General features: G+C 37.1%; 3 protein-coding genes, 1 long non-coding RNA gene and 1 pseudogene across 4 annotated transcripts; 1 reads left to right on the plus strand and 4 right to left on the minus strand.

Moving 5' to 3' along the window:
* Nucleotides 1–1,676, minus strand: LOC110866433. The gene is made up of 2 exons (XM_022115580.2): nt 1,496–1,676; nt 1–370 (listed from the first exon to the last, which is right to left on the minus strand). Exons 1-2 carry the CDS (start codon nt 1,667–1,669, stop codon nt 62–64), a joined length of 483 nt encoding a protein of 160 aa, XP_021971272.2. The 5' UTR covers nt 1,670–1,676; the 3' UTR covers nt 1–61.
* Nucleotides 1,677–2,098: 422 nt separating this feature from the next.
* LOC110866434 lies at nt 2,099–5,201 on the minus strand. Its single transcript, XM_035974855.1, has 10 exons — nt 5,147–5,201; nt 4,868–5,040; nt 4,408–4,699; nt 4,165–4,332; nt 3,788–4,060; nt 3,462–3,710; nt 3,069–3,332; nt 2,841–2,948; nt 2,528–2,749; nt 2,099–2,349 (listed from the first exon to the last, which is right to left on the minus strand). The coding sequence occupies exons 1-10, from the start codon at nt 5,199–5,201 to the stop codon at nt 2,099–2,101; spliced, it is 2,055 nt and encodes a 684-aa protein (XP_035830748.1).
* A 592-nt stretch (nt 5,202–5,793) lies between these two features.
* On the minus strand, nt 5,794–6,136 carry LOC110866184. The gene is made up of 2 exons (XR_002551208.1): nt 6,065–6,136; nt 5,794–5,951 (listed from the first exon to the last, which is right to left on the minus strand). It is a non-coding gene; the product is annotated as an uncharacterized LOC110866184 (long non-coding RNA).
* Nucleotides 6,137–11,680: 5,544 nt separating this feature from the next.
* Nucleotides 11,681–15,998, plus strand: LOC110866435 (annotated as a pseudogene).
* Nucleotides 15,999–16,043: 45 nt separating this feature from the next.
* On the minus strand, nt 16,044–17,680 carry LOC110866436 (salutaridine reductase). The gene is made up of 4 exons (XM_022115583.2): nt 17,414–17,680; nt 17,271–17,345; nt 16,531–16,716; nt 16,044–16,449 (listed from the first exon to the last, which is right to left on the minus strand). The coding sequence occupies exons 3-4, from the start codon at nt 16,693–16,695 to the stop codon at nt 16,072–16,074; spliced, it is 543 nt and encodes a 180-aa protein (XP_021971275.2). The 5' UTR covers nt 16,696–16,716; nt 17,271–17,345; nt 17,414–17,680; the 3' UTR covers nt 16,044–16,071.
* Between the last annotated feature and the right edge of the window lie 1,145 nt (nt 17,681–18,825).

The raw sequence follows: 18,825 nt of genomic DNA on the forward strand, positions 1-18,825 counted from the left end.
TCAGACGTAACACGACCTGAGCTTTAATTATACCAGAAAGGACAAAAATACAATATCAGTACTAGGAAAAAAAACATGCAACACATACCACTTTAAACGGTGTTGACTTCATGATATAGCTGTCGTCATCCCTTAACAATGCCCCAGACCCCCTGTCGCCCAAGTGGTCAACGAGGTGTATGCACTCGGCCTCCAAATCAAAAACTACAAGGTAGTAGTGGTCTCCCTCTAGCATTGTCACAAAGACCATGTCGAACGCTCGCAGGTCCAGCAGGTGATGTCGCCCGGCCAGGCTACTCTTGAGCCCACATTCAAACGCAGACACGCGACCCCCATCAGGGTCTGTCTCCAAGCTTAACATCCAGTCAACCTGCATAATTTTTTATTTATTTTTTTTTACGGCATAATTTTTTTTTACGTTTTATTATTTTTTTTACGGCATAAGGAATACGCAAAACATATTAAGTTTTTCGTTTTACCGTTTACGTAAAACTTTTTGTATTGTTGCGCAAATTACAAAGTTTTCCTTTTTTTACGGAAAACCCTTTTACTTTTTACATATTACGCACATTTTAAGCGGTTTTATGCTTAGCGTTAAATTTTACGGAAACCTTTTTTACGCAACAACTTTACAGGTAAAAAAAGTTCGCAGAAACCTTTTTACATAAAAAATTTACGGAGACCTTTTTTTAGATTACCTTTTAACGGAAACCGTTTTACGTATAAGGTTAGCGTAATATTTTTTTGACGGTTTAGGCAAATTTTTACGTTAACCGTTTTATGGGTTACGTTTTACTTTTTACAGAAAAAACCTTTTTAGTTTTTCGCGAAACTACGGTTTAATGAAAACGTAATTTTTACGGGGAACTTTTTGCGGTTCAGGCACAAGTTTTTACGGTTCAGGCATAATTTTATGCCACCATGCTTCGGCCCCTAGCTGTATGCGGGCTGTTTTACTTTTGTACTTTTTTTTATTTTTTATTCTTTTTTGCTAATTGCGTACGTTTACTTTTTACAGTTGTTGTTTTACCTTTAAGAAAACTTTTTTGCGGTTTTACACTAAATTTATGTTTCACCCGTTTAACTTGTTTATGCCAAACTTTATACGGAAAACATTTTTTAAGGTTTACGTTTTACCGCTTACGTAAAAGTTTTTTGTTATGTTCGCAAATTACAATCTTTACTTTTTTACGGTCCCCTTTTTTAGTTTTTACAAGTTATGCACATAAAAAGTTTTTTTTTTTTACAATCTATACCTTTTTACGGAACCCTTTTTTACTTTTTACAAGTTATGCACATAAAAAAGTTACTTTTTACAACTTATGCACATAATTTTTTTTACGGGCATAATTTTTTTTTACGGCATAATTTTTTTTTCCTCTTACGGTTTACGTAAAAAAGGTCTACTTGTGTTCTGCGAAAATTTGTAAAAAGGTCATCTCAACAAGGATTGTACGTTTTATGTGGGAAAAAAGGTGTACGCTTAACATCTTACCACGGCTGTGTGGACGCAAAACAAGCGTCTAGGCATCCCGGGGATTGAAAATTTTGGGTCACCGTTGAGGACGTGCGCCCATGCATCGACTACTGACCGGGCTACATTGCTTCCAATCTCCAGGGATTGAAGGGCTATAGTTTCCACCCGTGCCCCAAACATGTCTTCAAACATCACATATCTACGGGGCATGAACAAGAAGGAAAAAAAAAAGTTTACAAATTTAAAACGGGGAATTTCCAGAAGTTTTCATATCAGGTATGTTTCCTAACAAATATCCGACCGATAGGGTTCTTCATAAATTTATTTTCGATTGGGTAACTTACGGAAAGTTATCGCATGCATCGTCCGGGTTGGCCTGTATGGATGGATCACTGCGAAAAAAAAACACATAAAAAAACCCGCTTATCCGAAAACATAAAAATCATTTTTAGACTTGGTGTAAAAATGGCGACACGAGCGCGGCATAATAAATCGTGGTTGTTTATCTTTTTTACCTCTCGGTCATTTCAAATAGTGCTTGCTTCAACAGCCCATTCTTTGTCCGCTTACGGAAAAGCCACCGCCATGCCGAAAGTTCCAGCGTCGTGCTTTGTTTTGGGTCTATCTCGACATCATTAGGGTTGGAACGCAAGCGCGGCTTCTCGTGAAACGCTCTGATTGGTCTTGCTTGATAGGCTCCGTTTGCTTCGGGTGCCCCCCAGTCCCCGTGCGCTTACTGCCCTCTGCCATGTCGAACGGGCCCCGGGTTGCAATAGGGACCCAGCCGCAGATATCAGCTCCTAAACGTCTTCTTGCACCGTCGGTGCCGCCCGCACCACCACTACGTACGGAACCCGATCCGGCCTCATTACCTGCTGGGTGGTGGGGATTACACAGGAAGAAAACAGAACGAGAGACAAAAAATTAAGATACATAAAAAACAAACCATTCCCTACGTAGCGCAAGGAAAATGAAAAAAAATAAATAAAAAATATTAAACAAAGGTGATAAGAAAGTGATTTGTTTTTTATACAGTCACGGCGCACGTACTCGAGTTTTTCCCGTTTGGCTGCCGCTCACAAGGCACACTCTGCGATATCCCCAGACTGAAACTAGGTTGGCTACCCGACGCAACATCAACCTTCGTAGGGGCCTCACCTTCGCGCACCCATGACTTGAAGCTTAGAGGGCTTCTGACAGGGCTAGATATGGTGGCCGACACGTCCAGATCATCCGAAGGCCCGGGTCCGAAGTCAGTCTGGACACCTGCTACTGGTGGGTGGTTTGGCACAGGTTAAAAAAAAATTAAAAAGAAAGGACCAAAACGAAAATAAGAAACATAATAGCACCCCACGGAACGTACCAGGTGATTTTTCGCCTGCTCCCGCGCCACACGCTACTTCCTGCGAGATCCCCAAGCTAAAACTCGGCTGGCTACTGCCCCCCACCCGGCTTCTGCCACCGTCAACACCTACGGGAGCGATAATAAATAGTTAACACATGAAGGCCCACATTTTTACCGTGTTTAGACATTAAACCCAAATAAGAAACGTGAATTGGTATTTTTTTATATACACTCCACTGTGCGTACCCACGGGCTGTTCCCCCTCGCAAGATACCCCGGGCACGTAGTCTGCTGCACGCAAGCCCGAGGAACAGCCTGCGCTGACAGACGGGGGCCCGATAAGAAGCCTCGCGGCAATTGATGACTTGGTCCAGCCTCGCCCCCGCCCAACAGACCCAATCCCCAGTTCCATCGTCGAACTGCGATTAACAACCGTCTCACCTCCGCCAGTCTTAACGCTCACTTGCACCCCTTCCGTTGTCACGCCATCAGTCCGTTCAGCGGCCACCCCTTGGTTAGAAGCACAAAAAACTCATGCATCAGAGCATTTTTTACTAGCTTGAAAAAAGAATAAAAATTAAAAAAGTACAAAAATGTTATAAACAAGTTGAATCCCATTTATTTTTTCTGGTCACATACCTGTTCCAGGTTCTGAAACATTTTCAATTTCGGCTGCGAGCCTGGGTGATCCAACCAACGGAGCAAACAGCCCGCATACAGCCAGGGGCCGAAGCAATGAGGCAGCCTGCTGCTGCAAAACGTCGGCGGCAGGTGGGCTCCCATCAACATCCGCCTGTGCATTTTCAACACCGTCGTCGACGGTTGCGCCCGTTTCTTTGTTCCCATCATCGGGCGTGGCTTCAGGACCGCCCGTAACGTCACCCGAGTCTGAAAAAAAAAGTAAACAAAGGAAGTAGTTACCCAACAGGTCCATTTCTTCCATTCATGGGGCCTTTTTTCGTTACCTGACTTGCCAACATTCGCCGGGCTCTCAACATCCGAGCGCCCCACTCTCGTTTCGACCGGCACGCTAGCATCGACTTGACTGTTATCCCCCAAGCTCACTGTACCCTGGCTGTCAACCGCCAACTGGTCTTCCCCGTGATTCACCCCCTCCAAACTTTCAGCCTGCTTGTACCCAGCACCGCCACTACATGCGGTAACAGCCCCAACATTGCCCATATCTGGTTCATCGGCGCCATCGTCGGCATCGTCTCCACCCGCAGCGCCACGCGTCCCTAATATGAAAATACATAAACACTTTTTTTTTCACAAAGACAACAATTCCAATGGAAAAAAATTCGAGGGGGCGTTTTGTTTACTCATTTCCTTCTTTTATTACCTGGAAAGGTGTCACAGACTATGCTTACATCTCTCAGGCTCGCGCCGTCCCCCTCTACTGCGGTTTTGGCGATACCTGCTATCAACACATTTAAATTACACTCTTCGTATTCGTCGGCAGAATCAGAAGCAACATTTGTGTCGTCTTGCGCCGCTTGCTCAACCCCCTCTGCATAAAAAACAACATGGTAAAAAAAATGCACCTAGCGTAGCCAAAAAAAAAATAAAAAAACAATTCAATTACCTGCTAGGGCGGACGGAGGGCTGGAAGAACGCCCGGCTGTTCTATTCAGCATGTCGCCTTCCTCGAAGGTCTCTAATCCCTCATCCGGCAGACATGGCAACACGTCTAACACTTCGAGGTATTTCCGCTTCAACCTCCTATGATCCTCGTTGTCCGGATCCAGGTTCAACCGATCGCTTAAGGTCTTCTCTATTTTGGACCTTAAAGCAGCTAACTCTTGTAACCATTCATCCACAATGCTCGCCTGCCCGCCCATACCGTCATCGTTAGGGTTTTTACAATTCACGTAGAACTTCCATTTTTTACGAAAAAAGTGTTTTGTGGTTCCTACAGTTTTATCGTTGAAAACGCTATGCTTTTAACGGTCTACGTAAATTTGTTTTAAGGCTGGACCAACAATAAACCAATTATAAGGAAATACGGGAAAAAGGGGATACCAAAAATTTAAATATGGTCATACCTGTTCAGCTCCACCGTTTTCAGCTGGGGCCTCACTTAGAGGTTTCACCCGTCCACGCCCGAACCCTCCGTTCGCTATCTCGTAGTCCTGACGACGCGTCAAAAGATCTTTTGTCCAGTAATGAAGTGCGCGGACCCCAACGCCGGTGTTGCACGCTGGCTGCTGCGTGCAGTCTACATACAACAACTGTAGGAAAAGATAAAAACACAATAACATATAAACGTAAACTTTTAATAAAAAGAAATCAAATTAAAACATAACGACCAAACACATGCTCACCGTCAGGACCGTCAACGGCCCAACCCAGCAACACTTGGGGTCCGATGGCCTCCATTTTTTCTTACACTTCCTCAAACACTCGATAATGAATTCACACAATTGTAATCTTCGTATCTTGTTTCCGCTGTCAAACGCTTCAAAATCTTGTCTTTGACATAACCGTTCTGCTGTGAACTGCCCATCGCAGTGAGGAAAAGCAAGGCAAAATCGGTACGAAAAAACGCCATGTCCGAATACGTGTCCTTCTGTATTTCGGCCGAAATCAGTGAAGGGGCTATGTAAGTTGTTGGTGGGAAGCGTGCCCGCCACGCCTTCAACGATGGAGGAAGCGTCTTGGCTACCTCGACATCAGCAAACCTCAAACCTGTGTTTCGTATCCCTAACAATTTGCTAATCAACCCCGCGTCAACCACCAGGCTGGCGTTACCTATGTTTAACGTCATCGACTTCGCATCAAAACTATCCACCACATGGAAGGCTAACTTCTCAGGAATCCCATTGACACTCAGACCTAACAAGCCCCCGAAACCCATTGCCTTAATAGACTCTTTCTGACGATCACTTAAAACCATCATGGCACTGAATAATTGCTTCGGGGAAAATCGTGTATTCAACGCTGGAATCTGCTGTTGTGCTGGTTGTCTGTGTTTCTTCCTCTTTTTCGTCGGGGAGCCACAATAGTCCGTTTGCTTCCGCTTCGTTATCTGCCGTTTGATGTTCGCCCGTGGGGGCGTGACATCTTCTTCGGTCGAGTCAAAGAGCACACAAGCGACATGACTATTGCGCTGACGCCGGGACCTCGTGCCTACATGTACGCGGGAGGAAAAACATTTTATGTACATTTAGGTTTTCATTTTACACGTGGTGTAAAAAATCCAGCTGTTAATTACGTAACGAAAGAAAACTATCTTTTCTCACCGGAACTAACGCATATAACATCTGGTTCTAAATTTGTCTTCCCCTTCCCCCGGCTCAAGCTTCTGGTATGTGTAACCATTTTTTCCTTGTAAACACCTACGATATATAATAAAATACTGAATCATCGCCAAAATATACAAAACCCCCCCGGAGGATCAAACCCCAAACCCCATTCAATAAAGGACCCCAACACCGACCCCCCGCCACCCAAACATCCGCTACATAACTTGAAACAACCCACATTCGTTCCCAATAAAAATATCCAAAAGAATCATTCAAAAAACCCTATTACAGAATTCTCACTATTAAAAGGAAAAGGAGAGACACCAACCTGTTAACGTTTTTTCTCCTGGATTTGAACCTAGGAGTCCTCGCCGTTTCAAATGTGGACGCCGAAATCGGAATCGCCGAACGAATTTTTGGGTGTTTCTTCGTCGCCTAAGAGAGGAGAGCAAATAGTTTCTCTAGGGTTTGATGTTTTTCTGATTGCTTATGACGAAGATTGGAAGAAGGCAAGAAGTAAACATAGAGAATTGAAAGTTTTTAATATTTGATTAGACATGCATGCTGAAATGTGCAGGATATGACTACTGGCATTAAAATTAGTTTCCATAAATACCCTTTTGTGAATAAAAAAATCAAAATCATAAATGACAAAAAGAGTTGGAAAATATTTTTATATTCATTTAATCTCATCCATCCATCATGTTGATCTAAGGGCTAAAAACTGGTTCCTATGGTTCTTACAACTAGAGGTGGTTCTCATTTTAGCGGTCCCCTATATATATATATATATATATATATATATATATATATATATATAGTGGAGAGTTCAAATGAGAAGAAATTTTTTGTAAGAATAAAAAAGATGAAATTTCAACCAATAAGAATGCTTCATTTTATTTCATTTAATTTTTGCATTTAATATTAGTGTAAGGGTATATTGGTAAACTTAGATGGATTATTAATTGGTAGTTTTCCTTTTTAATAGCTAACTACATTAAATTTGTAACTTATTTAAAAAAAACATATTTTTCAAAAAAATAAAAAATAAATAACTTAAAGTGTAGCATAAATTACGAGGTGTGTAGGATGAATTACGAGGTGTGTAGGGTAAATTTCAATACGTGTAGGATAAATTTCAAAACGTATATGAATAATTTTGATGTGTGTAAGCAAAATTTAAGTGTGGAGGATGATGGTGTTTATGACTAATTAATTAGTCAAATATAATAATAAATGAATTAAGAAAAAAACTATTTAATCTTTTACATTTGTACCCTTTATTCTTTTTCTTCTTAATTATCGATGAATTGAAGTTACATTCTCCCTTCACGCTTAACAATGTATTTATTTAGATTTCAACGTCAAAGTTCCTATTTGAAAAGAAGAAATAAGAACAACGAAAGTGACATACAAAGACAAGATATTTGTCACAATAAATATATGATTTAGTTTAGTTATATAATAAACTGGTTTTGGATACAAAATATTATACAGTCTTATCTTTATTTAATTTAAGACAAAAAAATAAATAAATTATCTTATTTGTTTTGAAACATATTAAGCCTTTTGTACATGTATGTTTTGTCTTGAAGCATTCTTAAGATACCCTTCTGGTCCTCTATATTAGGTATTGAAAATTATGATGATAATTTAGTTATAATTTTTTAAATATAACTTCAGCATTTAAAAATTTTAAAATAGATATTAATTACACAAATATTCTATATGGTTTGGTATTTTAAAATAGATATTAATTACACAAATATTCTATATGGTTTGGTCATATTGATGTTTGGGTCTATAACTTTCAGAAATTACGGCATTGCATGTTTAGACCATTTGTTTGCAAAATGTGAAATGTTTGAGCCTTGAAGTGGATTAGTTAGGTTATTTATTAATATTAATAATTTTTTTAAATACCCTTATATTTAAAAAAATATTATTGTGGTCAGACCCAATCATTTATAATATATTATAATATATTTGGAAAGTAAATTTTAAAATACCAAAAGTTAAGAATTTTTCTGAATCTTATGCATAAGGTATAACCCTAAAATGAGAGTAAACTAGTCTTTTAAACACTAATTACATTTTAATTTTCATCTTCAACTAAATTCTAATTAATTAATTAGTAATTAAACTTAATCTTCCTTTTAAAAAACTAACTACTTCACGATTTTTAAACAACCGTAACTTTTTCGTACATCAATATTTAAAAAAAATTACACCATACAAACAGTCATGTTATTCACTTTAATTTGAGTATAATATTGTTATAGTTTCTAGTTAAACAAATGATATGTTACATGATTAATAATGTTTATAGGTGAGCAATAACTAAATTGGTAACCGACACCAAATCGAAATCAGACAAAATCGAATCAAAATCAACCAAAAACTGAATTAACCGAAAACCAAATTAACCAAAAACTGGTTATCAATTTTTTTATACCATCGTTTAACCAAATTTAACTGAATCGAATCATTCATATTTTATATATTTCTAACTTTTATACCTTAAGTTCATGTATTTCATATTTTATACCTCCATTTCATGTATTTATATTTCAATTTCATGTATTTATACCTCCATTTTATGCATTTACGTCTCAATTTCATGTATTTTTAAGCAAAAAATTTAGCTGGTTTTGTCTATTAACCGTAATTAAACGAACCAAAGCAAAAACTGTCAATCTAACAGAGTACACTGAACCGATTAACCAAACACCATTTGGTTAATGAAATAGACTAACCAGTGACTTTGATTTCAGCTTCGGTTGAGGGTAAAAACCAAACCGACCAAACTACGCACATCCTGGTAGTGTCTGTGTTCCCCACCACATCGCGCGTACACCCTAATACAAAACCAAAATCAAAATAGGCTCTTTTAAAAACCGGTTTTATCAATCTTTTAGAAACCAGTTCAAACAGGCCGATATTACCGGTTGAACCGGCTACCAAAAACATTAACGGTACGATTAGGCTCGATATAACTAGGGTACCAATTTAGTTTTCAAACCATTCAAAAATCTAGTATTACCAGTGCATACTAATGAATCGGTTTATACCCATGTTCAATTTTGAGTTTGTAACCTTCCATTTTAAACTCCAAATTTGGAGTTCTAAACTCCCCCTTATAACCTAGTGTACTAAAACTTCTTATTGTATATTGTAGGAAACGAAAATAATTATGTTCTTATTGAAGAGGATAACAGTGATAGTGAATTTCGTCTTTTAAGGGACTATGAACTTGGTGCATTCAATACTCTAATGCTATAAACAAAAACATATTGTAGACTTTTATTTAAAATAAAACTTTGTTGGAAAATTGATTTTGATCATGGGTTTATGTTGTTTTAGATTATTTTTTGAGCTGAAGTTTTATATTTAAGAAATTATACGGTTGGCGAGTCACCCGATTGAACCTTTCAATCAGTGGCGGCTATGATGTTGTGCGGGGAGGACCTCCGCACAGTGCCCATGATTTCGAGGGATATGCGATTTTTAAAAAATTATGATATATATATATATATATATATATATATATATATATATATATATATATATATATATACGGTGTTTATATGGTGTTATATAGTATTACATATAGTGTTATAATACACTTCTCACACTTTTTACAGGATCCTCTACCTATATATATATAGGGTAGGGATATGGTAAAAAGTGTCTAAAATGTGAGAAGTGTAAGAAGTGTTTTAAACCATTGGATATTTGATCTAACGGTTGAGATCAATAAGGTATAAAATGTAAATTGTGTTTTAATTAGAAGGACCTTATGTAAAATTAAAGGGCAATAGTGACTTTTCCAACGTTTCAAATATGGTAACCGTTTCAGAACCCCCATCAATCTCCTATAAATCAGCGAATTTATGGTAACTGTTTCAAAACCCCCACCTATCTCCTAAAAAATCAGCGAATTTCTCGTACTGAAATAAATTCTTCGATTTCCTTCACAACAACTTTTTATAACACTATAAAGAACAGTATATTACATGATAAAACACTATAGGAAGATATAACACTATCTGTTTACTGTAAGACACTATACATAAATAAAACACTGTTGATGGAGGATAAAACACTATGAAAAGGAACAGTATATTACATGATAAAACACTATAGGAAGATATAACACTATCTGTTTACTGTAAGACACTATACAGAATAAAACACTATTGATGAGAATAAAACACTATGAAAAGGAACAGTATATTACATGATAAAATACTATAGAAAGATATAACACTATATGTTTACTGTAAGACACTATACAGAATAAAACACTATTGCTGGGGATAAAACACTATGAAAAGGAGATTAAAGATACCTGTACATAATATAACACTATTGACCGGGGAATATAACACTACAACAAGAACTTACCGTAGACAATTAAATGTATAGAACAAATTGAATTCGAATCACATCCCTAATATATCGCATGATATTTTTGGCAGTTATCTTTGGAAATCAATTAATTGATAAGAATGAACAATTACTAATATACCCTTTTGAATTAATTAAGATAAGGGACACTTGTCATTCCCAAATTATTTCTCACACTTCTCACAAAAGTTGGACTTTTTACAGGATCCTCTACCTATATATATATATATATATATATATATATATATATATATATATGTTATTTTTTAAATAGTAAACACAATATAGGCTCATTTACAAATCATTTTTTATAGTTTAGAATTTAGCCCATTTGGCATTAGGTTTATTTAGTCCAATACTAATTTGGATTTTTTAAATAATAATAAAACATTACAAAAGACACATTTTTTTCAAGCTCGAATAGAGTATTGAATTCTCAGAGACCCCTCTCCTCTCAATATAGCTCGATCCAACTAAGGGGCTGTTTGTTTACCCCTTAATGAGGCTCTTAATGGTTCAGACCTCTTACTGGTTCAGCACTTAATTGTTCAGACTGTTTGTTTCACGAGCAGATGTCTGAACCGTTCAGACATCTGCTTCTGAATGGTTAAGATTTATACAGAGTCTGAATGGTTAAGACCTCTAATCTGAATTGGTCAGACATTTGCCTCTGAACGGTTAAGCATTATACATGCTCTTAATGATTCAGACCTCTTACTGATTCAGCATTTAATGGTTTAAAGCTCTTACTGATTCAGCACTTAACCATTCAGATTTGCCAAAGAGTCCCTAATTAAACTCTTTTTCTAAACCCAAACCCGATACGATATAAATACCGTTTTTTAAAACATTGGCTAAGATCCAAACAACCCACAGTTTATTTAAAAGTTTTTACCAGAAACAAAAGAAGCTTCATCAACCTCCCATCAATCAACAACATTCCCGCTTCAAAAACCCCTCTTTCTGCATATACACTTTGCTTCAGAAAACAAGAATCTTGAACCCTTCAGCAGTTTCACTTACAATATTCTTAATTTAGTGTTTTTACCCATTTGTTTCTTGAATTTCTGTCAAAAGACTCTTATATTTCAACACTTCTAAACTCTACACAACTGTTCATCAATTTTCTGTGCAAAAAGATTCTTCCTTTAACAGTTTTACTTCAAATTCTTGATTTTTCTTCATGGGTTGTTCTGTAATTCAATGGAGATGAAGCATTTGGGTTTATTTATACTTTTCTATGTTACTTCAGGGCTTTTTCTGCCTGCTTATGGGGATGTTCAACCAGTTGAAGGTATGCTGGTTTATTATTATTATTATTATTTTTTTATAGTGACAGTTGAAATTTAAGATTTTTTTTAAGGGAAGATGTTGACTTTTAGCAAGAAAGACTCCCAATTCTTGATTTTTTGCAGTTCATGCCTTGAATTCATTCAAAGAAGGTATTTATGAAGACCCATTTTTGGTTTTATCAGACTGGAATTTCTTTGACTCTGATCCTTGTAATTGGGTTGGTGTCACATGTTCTGGAAATCAAGTTAAAAAACTGTAAGTAAAATGTTTTCTTTTATGCAAATTTAAACATTCCCTTTTAATATTTAAGCATCTTGTTGTTGGGTGTGTGTATGTGTATGTGTTTTTTTTTTTTTTTTTTTTTTTTTTTTTTTTTTTTTTTTTTTTTTGGGATGATGAAGCTGATAAGGGTTCTAAATATTTGGTTTTACAGTAACATATCTGGTTCTTCCATTAGAGGATTCATTGCTGAAGAAGTCTTTCTGCTCTCTGCCTTACAAGAACTGTAAACTTTCTTTTTCACATCTTATTTTATCTGTAATCCATTATAAAGAAATTGAAAATCGATCGGTTAATATTAATTGATGTAGGGTCGGGTCTTACATGGAAACAAACTCATTGGTCCAATACCCGCGTCAATTGGGTCATTGAAGTACCTCAAGGTCTTAGATTTGAGTAACAACGAGCTAACCGGGCCGATTCCTTCTGAAATCGGTAATTTAGTTAGCATCATTACAATGTAAGTGATAATATAGTTCAACTTTCATCAAGTGATGAAGTTTGTGTTTTTCGATAACTGATTTATGTTGGTACAGAAACCTAGAATCGAATGGGCTAACGGGTCAATTGCCTTTCAAGATTGGTAATCTTCAAGATCTTCGGTTAGACAGAAATCGACTGCATGGAACAATTCCTGGTGCTTATGCTAATGCCTCGGGTGAGAATAAGCATGGTTTTTGTCGTTTATCGTCCTTAGAATATGCGGACTTTTCGTATAATTTTCTCACCGGGCGCATACCCAAGTGCTTGGAATATCTTCCAAGGTATTAGCCTTTCCTTCGTGCTGTGTAGAGGTGTTAGTTTTGACCCGTTTATTTATTAACGGGTCGCTTTGGTTGTGTTTTATCTCAAAGGTCCAACGATCAAATTATAGATTTACCTAAGAGCGAGAATAGGTCAAATGTGTTGAAAGCTATTTACAAGTCTATTCATAATGCATAATAATAATTAGAGTTAATTGCCCGGATGGTCCCTGTGGTTTCACGTTTAGTCCCCACCTTTTGAAAATAGCAGGTATGCTCCCTATGGTTTGTTATTTTGTTGCTCGGATAGTCCCCTGAGTAGATGTCAGTTAGTTTGGAAATGGCAGATATGCTCTCTATGGTTTGTCAATTTGTTACTCGGATAGTCCCCTGAGTAAATGTCAGGGGACTATCCGAGTAACAAAATGACAAACCAGAGGGAGCATGCCTGCTATTTCCAAAAGGTGGGGACTAAACATGAAACCACAGGGACCATCCGGGCAATTAACTCTAATAATTATATGTAACTCAATACTAAATTATATAGAAAAAAATGTAAAATGTTCGCGGGTCAACATGACACGACCCCTATTATAACATGACCCTTTTCAACCCAAACCTGTTTTGACCCGTTGTTACCCAACCCACCAAGACTGACTCGTGCCAGAGGTTGTGAGTGGTATGTGACTAACCGTTGTCACAAAATTGAATCTTTGCAGGATTAACTTTCGTGGAAACTGCCTAAGTTATAAAGATATCAAGCGACGCACTGATGAACAATGCGGTATGGTTACATACTTACAAAAACATTTCTGGTACATTTACTCAAAATTTATTTGATGTCGGTTTTCTAAATACAGCTCTTGTTCCACCTGCAAACGCCCTTAACACCCGTGATTCAAAACCCGCTTGGCTTTTAGCTGTTGAGGTTGTGACAGGTGTCACAGTCGGGTCTCTTTTTCTCATTGCCGTTTTCACATTTGTTTTGAGATGCAGAAGCAAACCTTCTATTTTGAACATATGGAAAAAATCCAGACGTCATATGGCGGTCTATGTTGATTCTAACATGTTAAAAGGTGTGACAAAATATAGTCGACAAGAACTCGAGGTTGCTTGTGAAGATTTTAGCAACATTATCGGTTCTTCATCAGATAGTTTAGTTTACAAAGGAATTATGAAAGACAGCGGTCATATCTGTTTGCGTTAAAGAAGAGCACTGGACAGGCCATCTTGAGCTCTATTATCAGAAAGAGGTAAGTTTTAACACATAAAATAAAAAAAGAGTAAAATGCCATTTTCGTCTGTGAGGTTTGGCCAGTTTTGCGACTTTCGTTCAAAGGTTTGTTTTTTCGCATCTGGTTTGAAATCTTGCCATTTTGATCCGGCTTGTTAACTCCATCCATTTTTCTCCGTTAAATCAGGGGTATTTTCGTCTTTTTTGTTAACTTGAAGGGCAATTCGGTCTTTTCAATACTTGTACATTATGCTAAATGCGTGTACATAAAGTGAAAAAGACTGAATTGCCTTTTAAGTTAACAAAAAAGACGAATATACCCCTGACTTAACGGAGAAAAATGGATGGAGTTAACGAGTCGGATGAAAATGGCAAGCTTTTGGATCCAGATGCGGAAAAAAAAACCTTTGGACGAAAGTCGCAAAACTGGCCAAACCTCAAGGACGAAAATGGCATTTTACTCGATAAAAAAGCTTACTTTTTTATGAACCCTACTGTATCATTCTTTTTCTGTTATTTCAGGTTGCTGATTTGGCAAGGTTAAATCATGAAAACACAGGGAAATTGCTTGGGTATTGTATAGATAGTAGCCCGTTTACACGAATGTTAGTTTTTGAATATGCGTCGAACGGAACATTGTATGAGCATCTCCATTGTAAGTCTTATGTCAAAATACATGCCTTTTGACGCGGTTCGAAAACGGGCCGGGTGAGTGGGTTGGCCTGAAAGGCGTTTTGTTCGTTCTTTTAATGAAGCATAGTGCTTTCATTTTTATGGCAGGCAGATGAAGAGGGGTGCCACTTAAGTTGGTCAAGGAGAATGAATATTATTATAGGCGTAGCTAAAGGTCTGAGGTATCTTCACACGGAAATCGAGCCACCGTTTACTATATCCGAGCTAAACTCAAGTGCAGTGTATCTTACTGAGGATTATTCACCAAAGGTATACTTTAGTAACACAATTGTTTGAATTTTTATTTAATAAAGTAACATAACATTTGTTTTTATGTCTTGAAGCTTGTTGACTTTGAAAGTTGGAAAACGATTGTGACGAGACCAGAAAATAGCGCACATTCGATTAGCCACGAAGGTGATATATGTGTTCTTCCGAGCTCGTTTGAAGAACGCGATCTGGATATTCAGGGGAACATTTACTCATTTGGAGTTCTTCTTTTGGAAATCGTTAGTGGACGACCTTCTTTCTGTAAGGACAAAGGTTGCCTTGTAGATTGGGTAAGATGATTCTTCGTGATTAGATAATCTAGGGGTGTTAATTTCTGGCACGAACAAGACACAAAAAATAATAAGGTTTTGGGTTGTCAACTTGTCATATCTAACCCTCGTTTAATAATAAATGATCGTGTTGGGGTTGACCTGTTTAATTAAATGGGTGGTGTTTGGGTCGACTTGCTTAACCCATTTAATTAACATGTTGACCCGCCATCCCGTTTAACACATTTATTACAACCCACCAACCCGATTAACACAATTATAACTTGAATACTAGTATACTACCCGCCAACCCAAAACCTGTCAGCCCGCCAACTTGACACGATTGACGCATTATCTAATATTGTGTACGTTTACAAATAAAAATGTTGAATCAGGCCAAAGATTATATTGAAAATCAAGAACAGATGGGTTCAGTTGTGGATCCTGCACTAAAGTATTTCAAGGATGCAGATTTGAAAGTGATTTGTGAAGTGGTTTCTATGTGAAGGCCCCAAGACCGTATATCCATGAAAGAATTGTGTGCCATGTTGGAAAACAGAATCGACACGTCACCTTCTTCAGAGATGAAGGCGACTTCATTAGCCTGGGCCGAGCTCATGCGAGTCATAGAGCTTGGCATCATATAGTAAATACTTCCTATATACATCATTATACTAGGACGCGTTTAGGAATTTTGTGTTCGTGATCGTTTGACGATTTCAATCAAGGTTTTTTTTTTTTTTATAAATCAAGATTAACCATATACTTGTGTGAGTCTAAAACGTCGTTTTGAAAGAAGAAACGACCAGAAGAAATATGAGTCCATGTGCGATTTTAAAATGTCGTTTCTTCCATTTGAAAGAAGAAACGACCAGAAGGACCGTCATCGGGCATCAAAGCAAGCCACACAGCACCTCTAGCTCCTTCCTCAACTGTGTACGTCCCTTTATGATGCGTCATGTCTGTCTTGGTAAAACCAGGATTAAATGCATTTATACGAAATGACGGATACTTGATTGCAAGAACCCGAGTGTATGCATTAATAACAGCTTTGGAAACAATGTAAGCCGAAAGTGGCGCATTCCACCCGTTCTCCTCCAACAAACCATCTTTCGCGTCGCACAGAAATCTGGTCACAACCTCCTCCACGACCTCTTCCGTGAGTTTATCAACGTCACTAAGCATTTGACTGGCTTTCTTGTCTTCAACTTTCTACAAATGACCATTGTTAAGTTTCACTAATCTATCTGACGACGACAGTATAATTAATGATCTGAAGAGACCATGTGTTACCTCAAGTTTCCCTACTCCAGACGAGATATTAACGATTCTTGGAGAAGACGACGACAAGCATAGAAATGGTAAAAGAGCTTCGGTGACATGTTTGGTTCCGTAATAATTTGTTTGGATGCAGTCTTTGGCTGTTTCGTATGTTTGTAACATTACCTGCTTCGCCATATAAGTCTTCACTCCTGTATCCTGTATTGACATTCGTTCAACTTTAAATGTTAAAAAGCTAATTTAAGAGTTAGCAGACTCATACTTGGATAAGCTAGCCAGAAGCAAAACGGGTAGAAATTGGCCAAACTATATAATATATAATTTAGGCTATGTTTGGAGTGTTACGGGCCCATAAGCAGTGGATAGAAAAGTCTCGATGAACACCCGTCTCATTTTTATCAATGTTTCTTTTTTCCTTGTATATTTAAAAACACATGAATCATTGATTTGAGTAATTTGAACATTTATTTAGCAAGTCGATTTATGTTTTTCATTTTAGGGCTCAATCCGCCATATATAGATAGACTCACCATATAAAATGGAGCCCACTATAATGATTTCGCCATTCAATTCAATGATATTTCGATTTTCCTATCAAAAGTACATTTTATCTTTTTGTACTTGCGCTTTGCATCAGTTATTAAGTATTCAATAATATTTCGATTTTCTACATTTTGTCTTTTTGTACTTCCGCTTTGGATCACTTATTAAGTTAAATGATTATTGAGTCAATAAAACAAAGAAAGACCAACCTCACCAGGGTGCGGTTTTAAGTTTGCTACTGACCCTTCATCAACAAAGATTCCAGTGATGCCCGCGTTGTTCACCTATCCAAAGATTCATAACCGGCATGATTTTCGTCAAAAATTTTAAATTTTCTACCATAAACTCTTACCAATATATCAAGTTTTCCAAACTGGGTACCGATGAAATCTGCGAACAATGTGATGCTAGAAGGATCTGTGACATCGAGCTGTCGGAAGACAAAGGTGTTTTCAGACAAACCTAAGGTTTTGAGCTTGTGAAGAGCCTGGAGACCCTTTTGTTCATCTCTTGCTGTTACTACAACAAGAACATCATGACTAGAAGAAGCTAGTAATTGTTTGCATATCTCAAAGCCAATACCTTTGTTTCCTCCTGTAACAACAGCTATCCTAAACCCAATTCAAACATCACACAAACAAACAACATTGTTAGTTGCTAAATTAAGGATGATGTCATATCAAGAACTGGAAATTAAAACATGAAGAATATTATTAAAGAGAGTTAATGACCTTTTTGAGGCCATATGTTATATGTTTGGCTATATAGTGGTTATGCTTTTTGTGATTTTGTTTATGTTTGAAGTATATTTTTACATATATATGGATTGATGGACAGTAAAATTGACGGATATCACTAGGCGAGGTTATATCTTACGGTGAAGTCTATGTAATTTGTATGTATTTGAGTTTATAATAGTTTATTTACATAGTTAAATATCGATACCAGATTAGTAGATGAAATCAACACAAATTTGTAATGTTCTATTAGCTATATTCTTTAATATCCTTGGTAAAGTTTTTTTTTTTTTTTTTTTTTGAATAATTTTTTTTAAATAATTATAAATTCCATTCAATTCATACTTGACAAGTTACATCAAAACAGAAGGTAGACGGGCAACAAGCTGCGACGCCACCCCTTTCTGAATTGCAAACCCTAATCTACCAAAGACAAAACCCCGTCCCCCTGATGCTGAGCAATTGTTGTGGATGACCCGTTGGACCCTATCAGGAATTGGATAGCTTCTGGCGCTATGGAGCCAAATTTATCAAAGGCAAAAGGGACAAAAACATGCCGGTTCTCAGCACAAACTTTAGCATGCTTATCAACTTTCTTCGATTCTGCCTATCTTGCTGCTTGTCCAGCTACAAACCCATTTTCCCTTAAACCAACCAGAGGGAAAACCCTCGTGAGGTCTACACATGCATGAAAGCGAAAATTTTTAAAGAAAAAAATGATACATATATTTTATAAACCATTATTCAATGCTTTTATTTATAGCCCTCGTGAGGTCTACACATGCATGAAATCGAAATTTTTTAAACAAAAAATTGATACATATATTTTATAAACCATTATTCAATGCTTTTATTTATAGATAAGTTATAACAATGACATATAATCTCAAATCTCAGGTTGAAATTAAATATACAAATACATATGCAAATTAATAAATTCCACGATTCACACACGTTTTACAAATCATTAAAATTGGGAAAAACTCGTCATTTGGGGCTTCATTGATGAGGGAATCTGTGTCCAGAG

The sequence above is a fragment of the Helianthus annuus genome, chromosome 7 (genome assembly GCF_002127325.2).
Source record: "Helianthus annuus cultivar XRQ/B chromosome 7, HanXRQr2.0-SUNRISE, whole genome shotgun sequence".
Classification (NCBI taxonomy): Eukaryota; Viridiplantae; Streptophyta; class Magnoliopsida; order Asterales; family Asteraceae; genus Helianthus; species Helianthus annuus.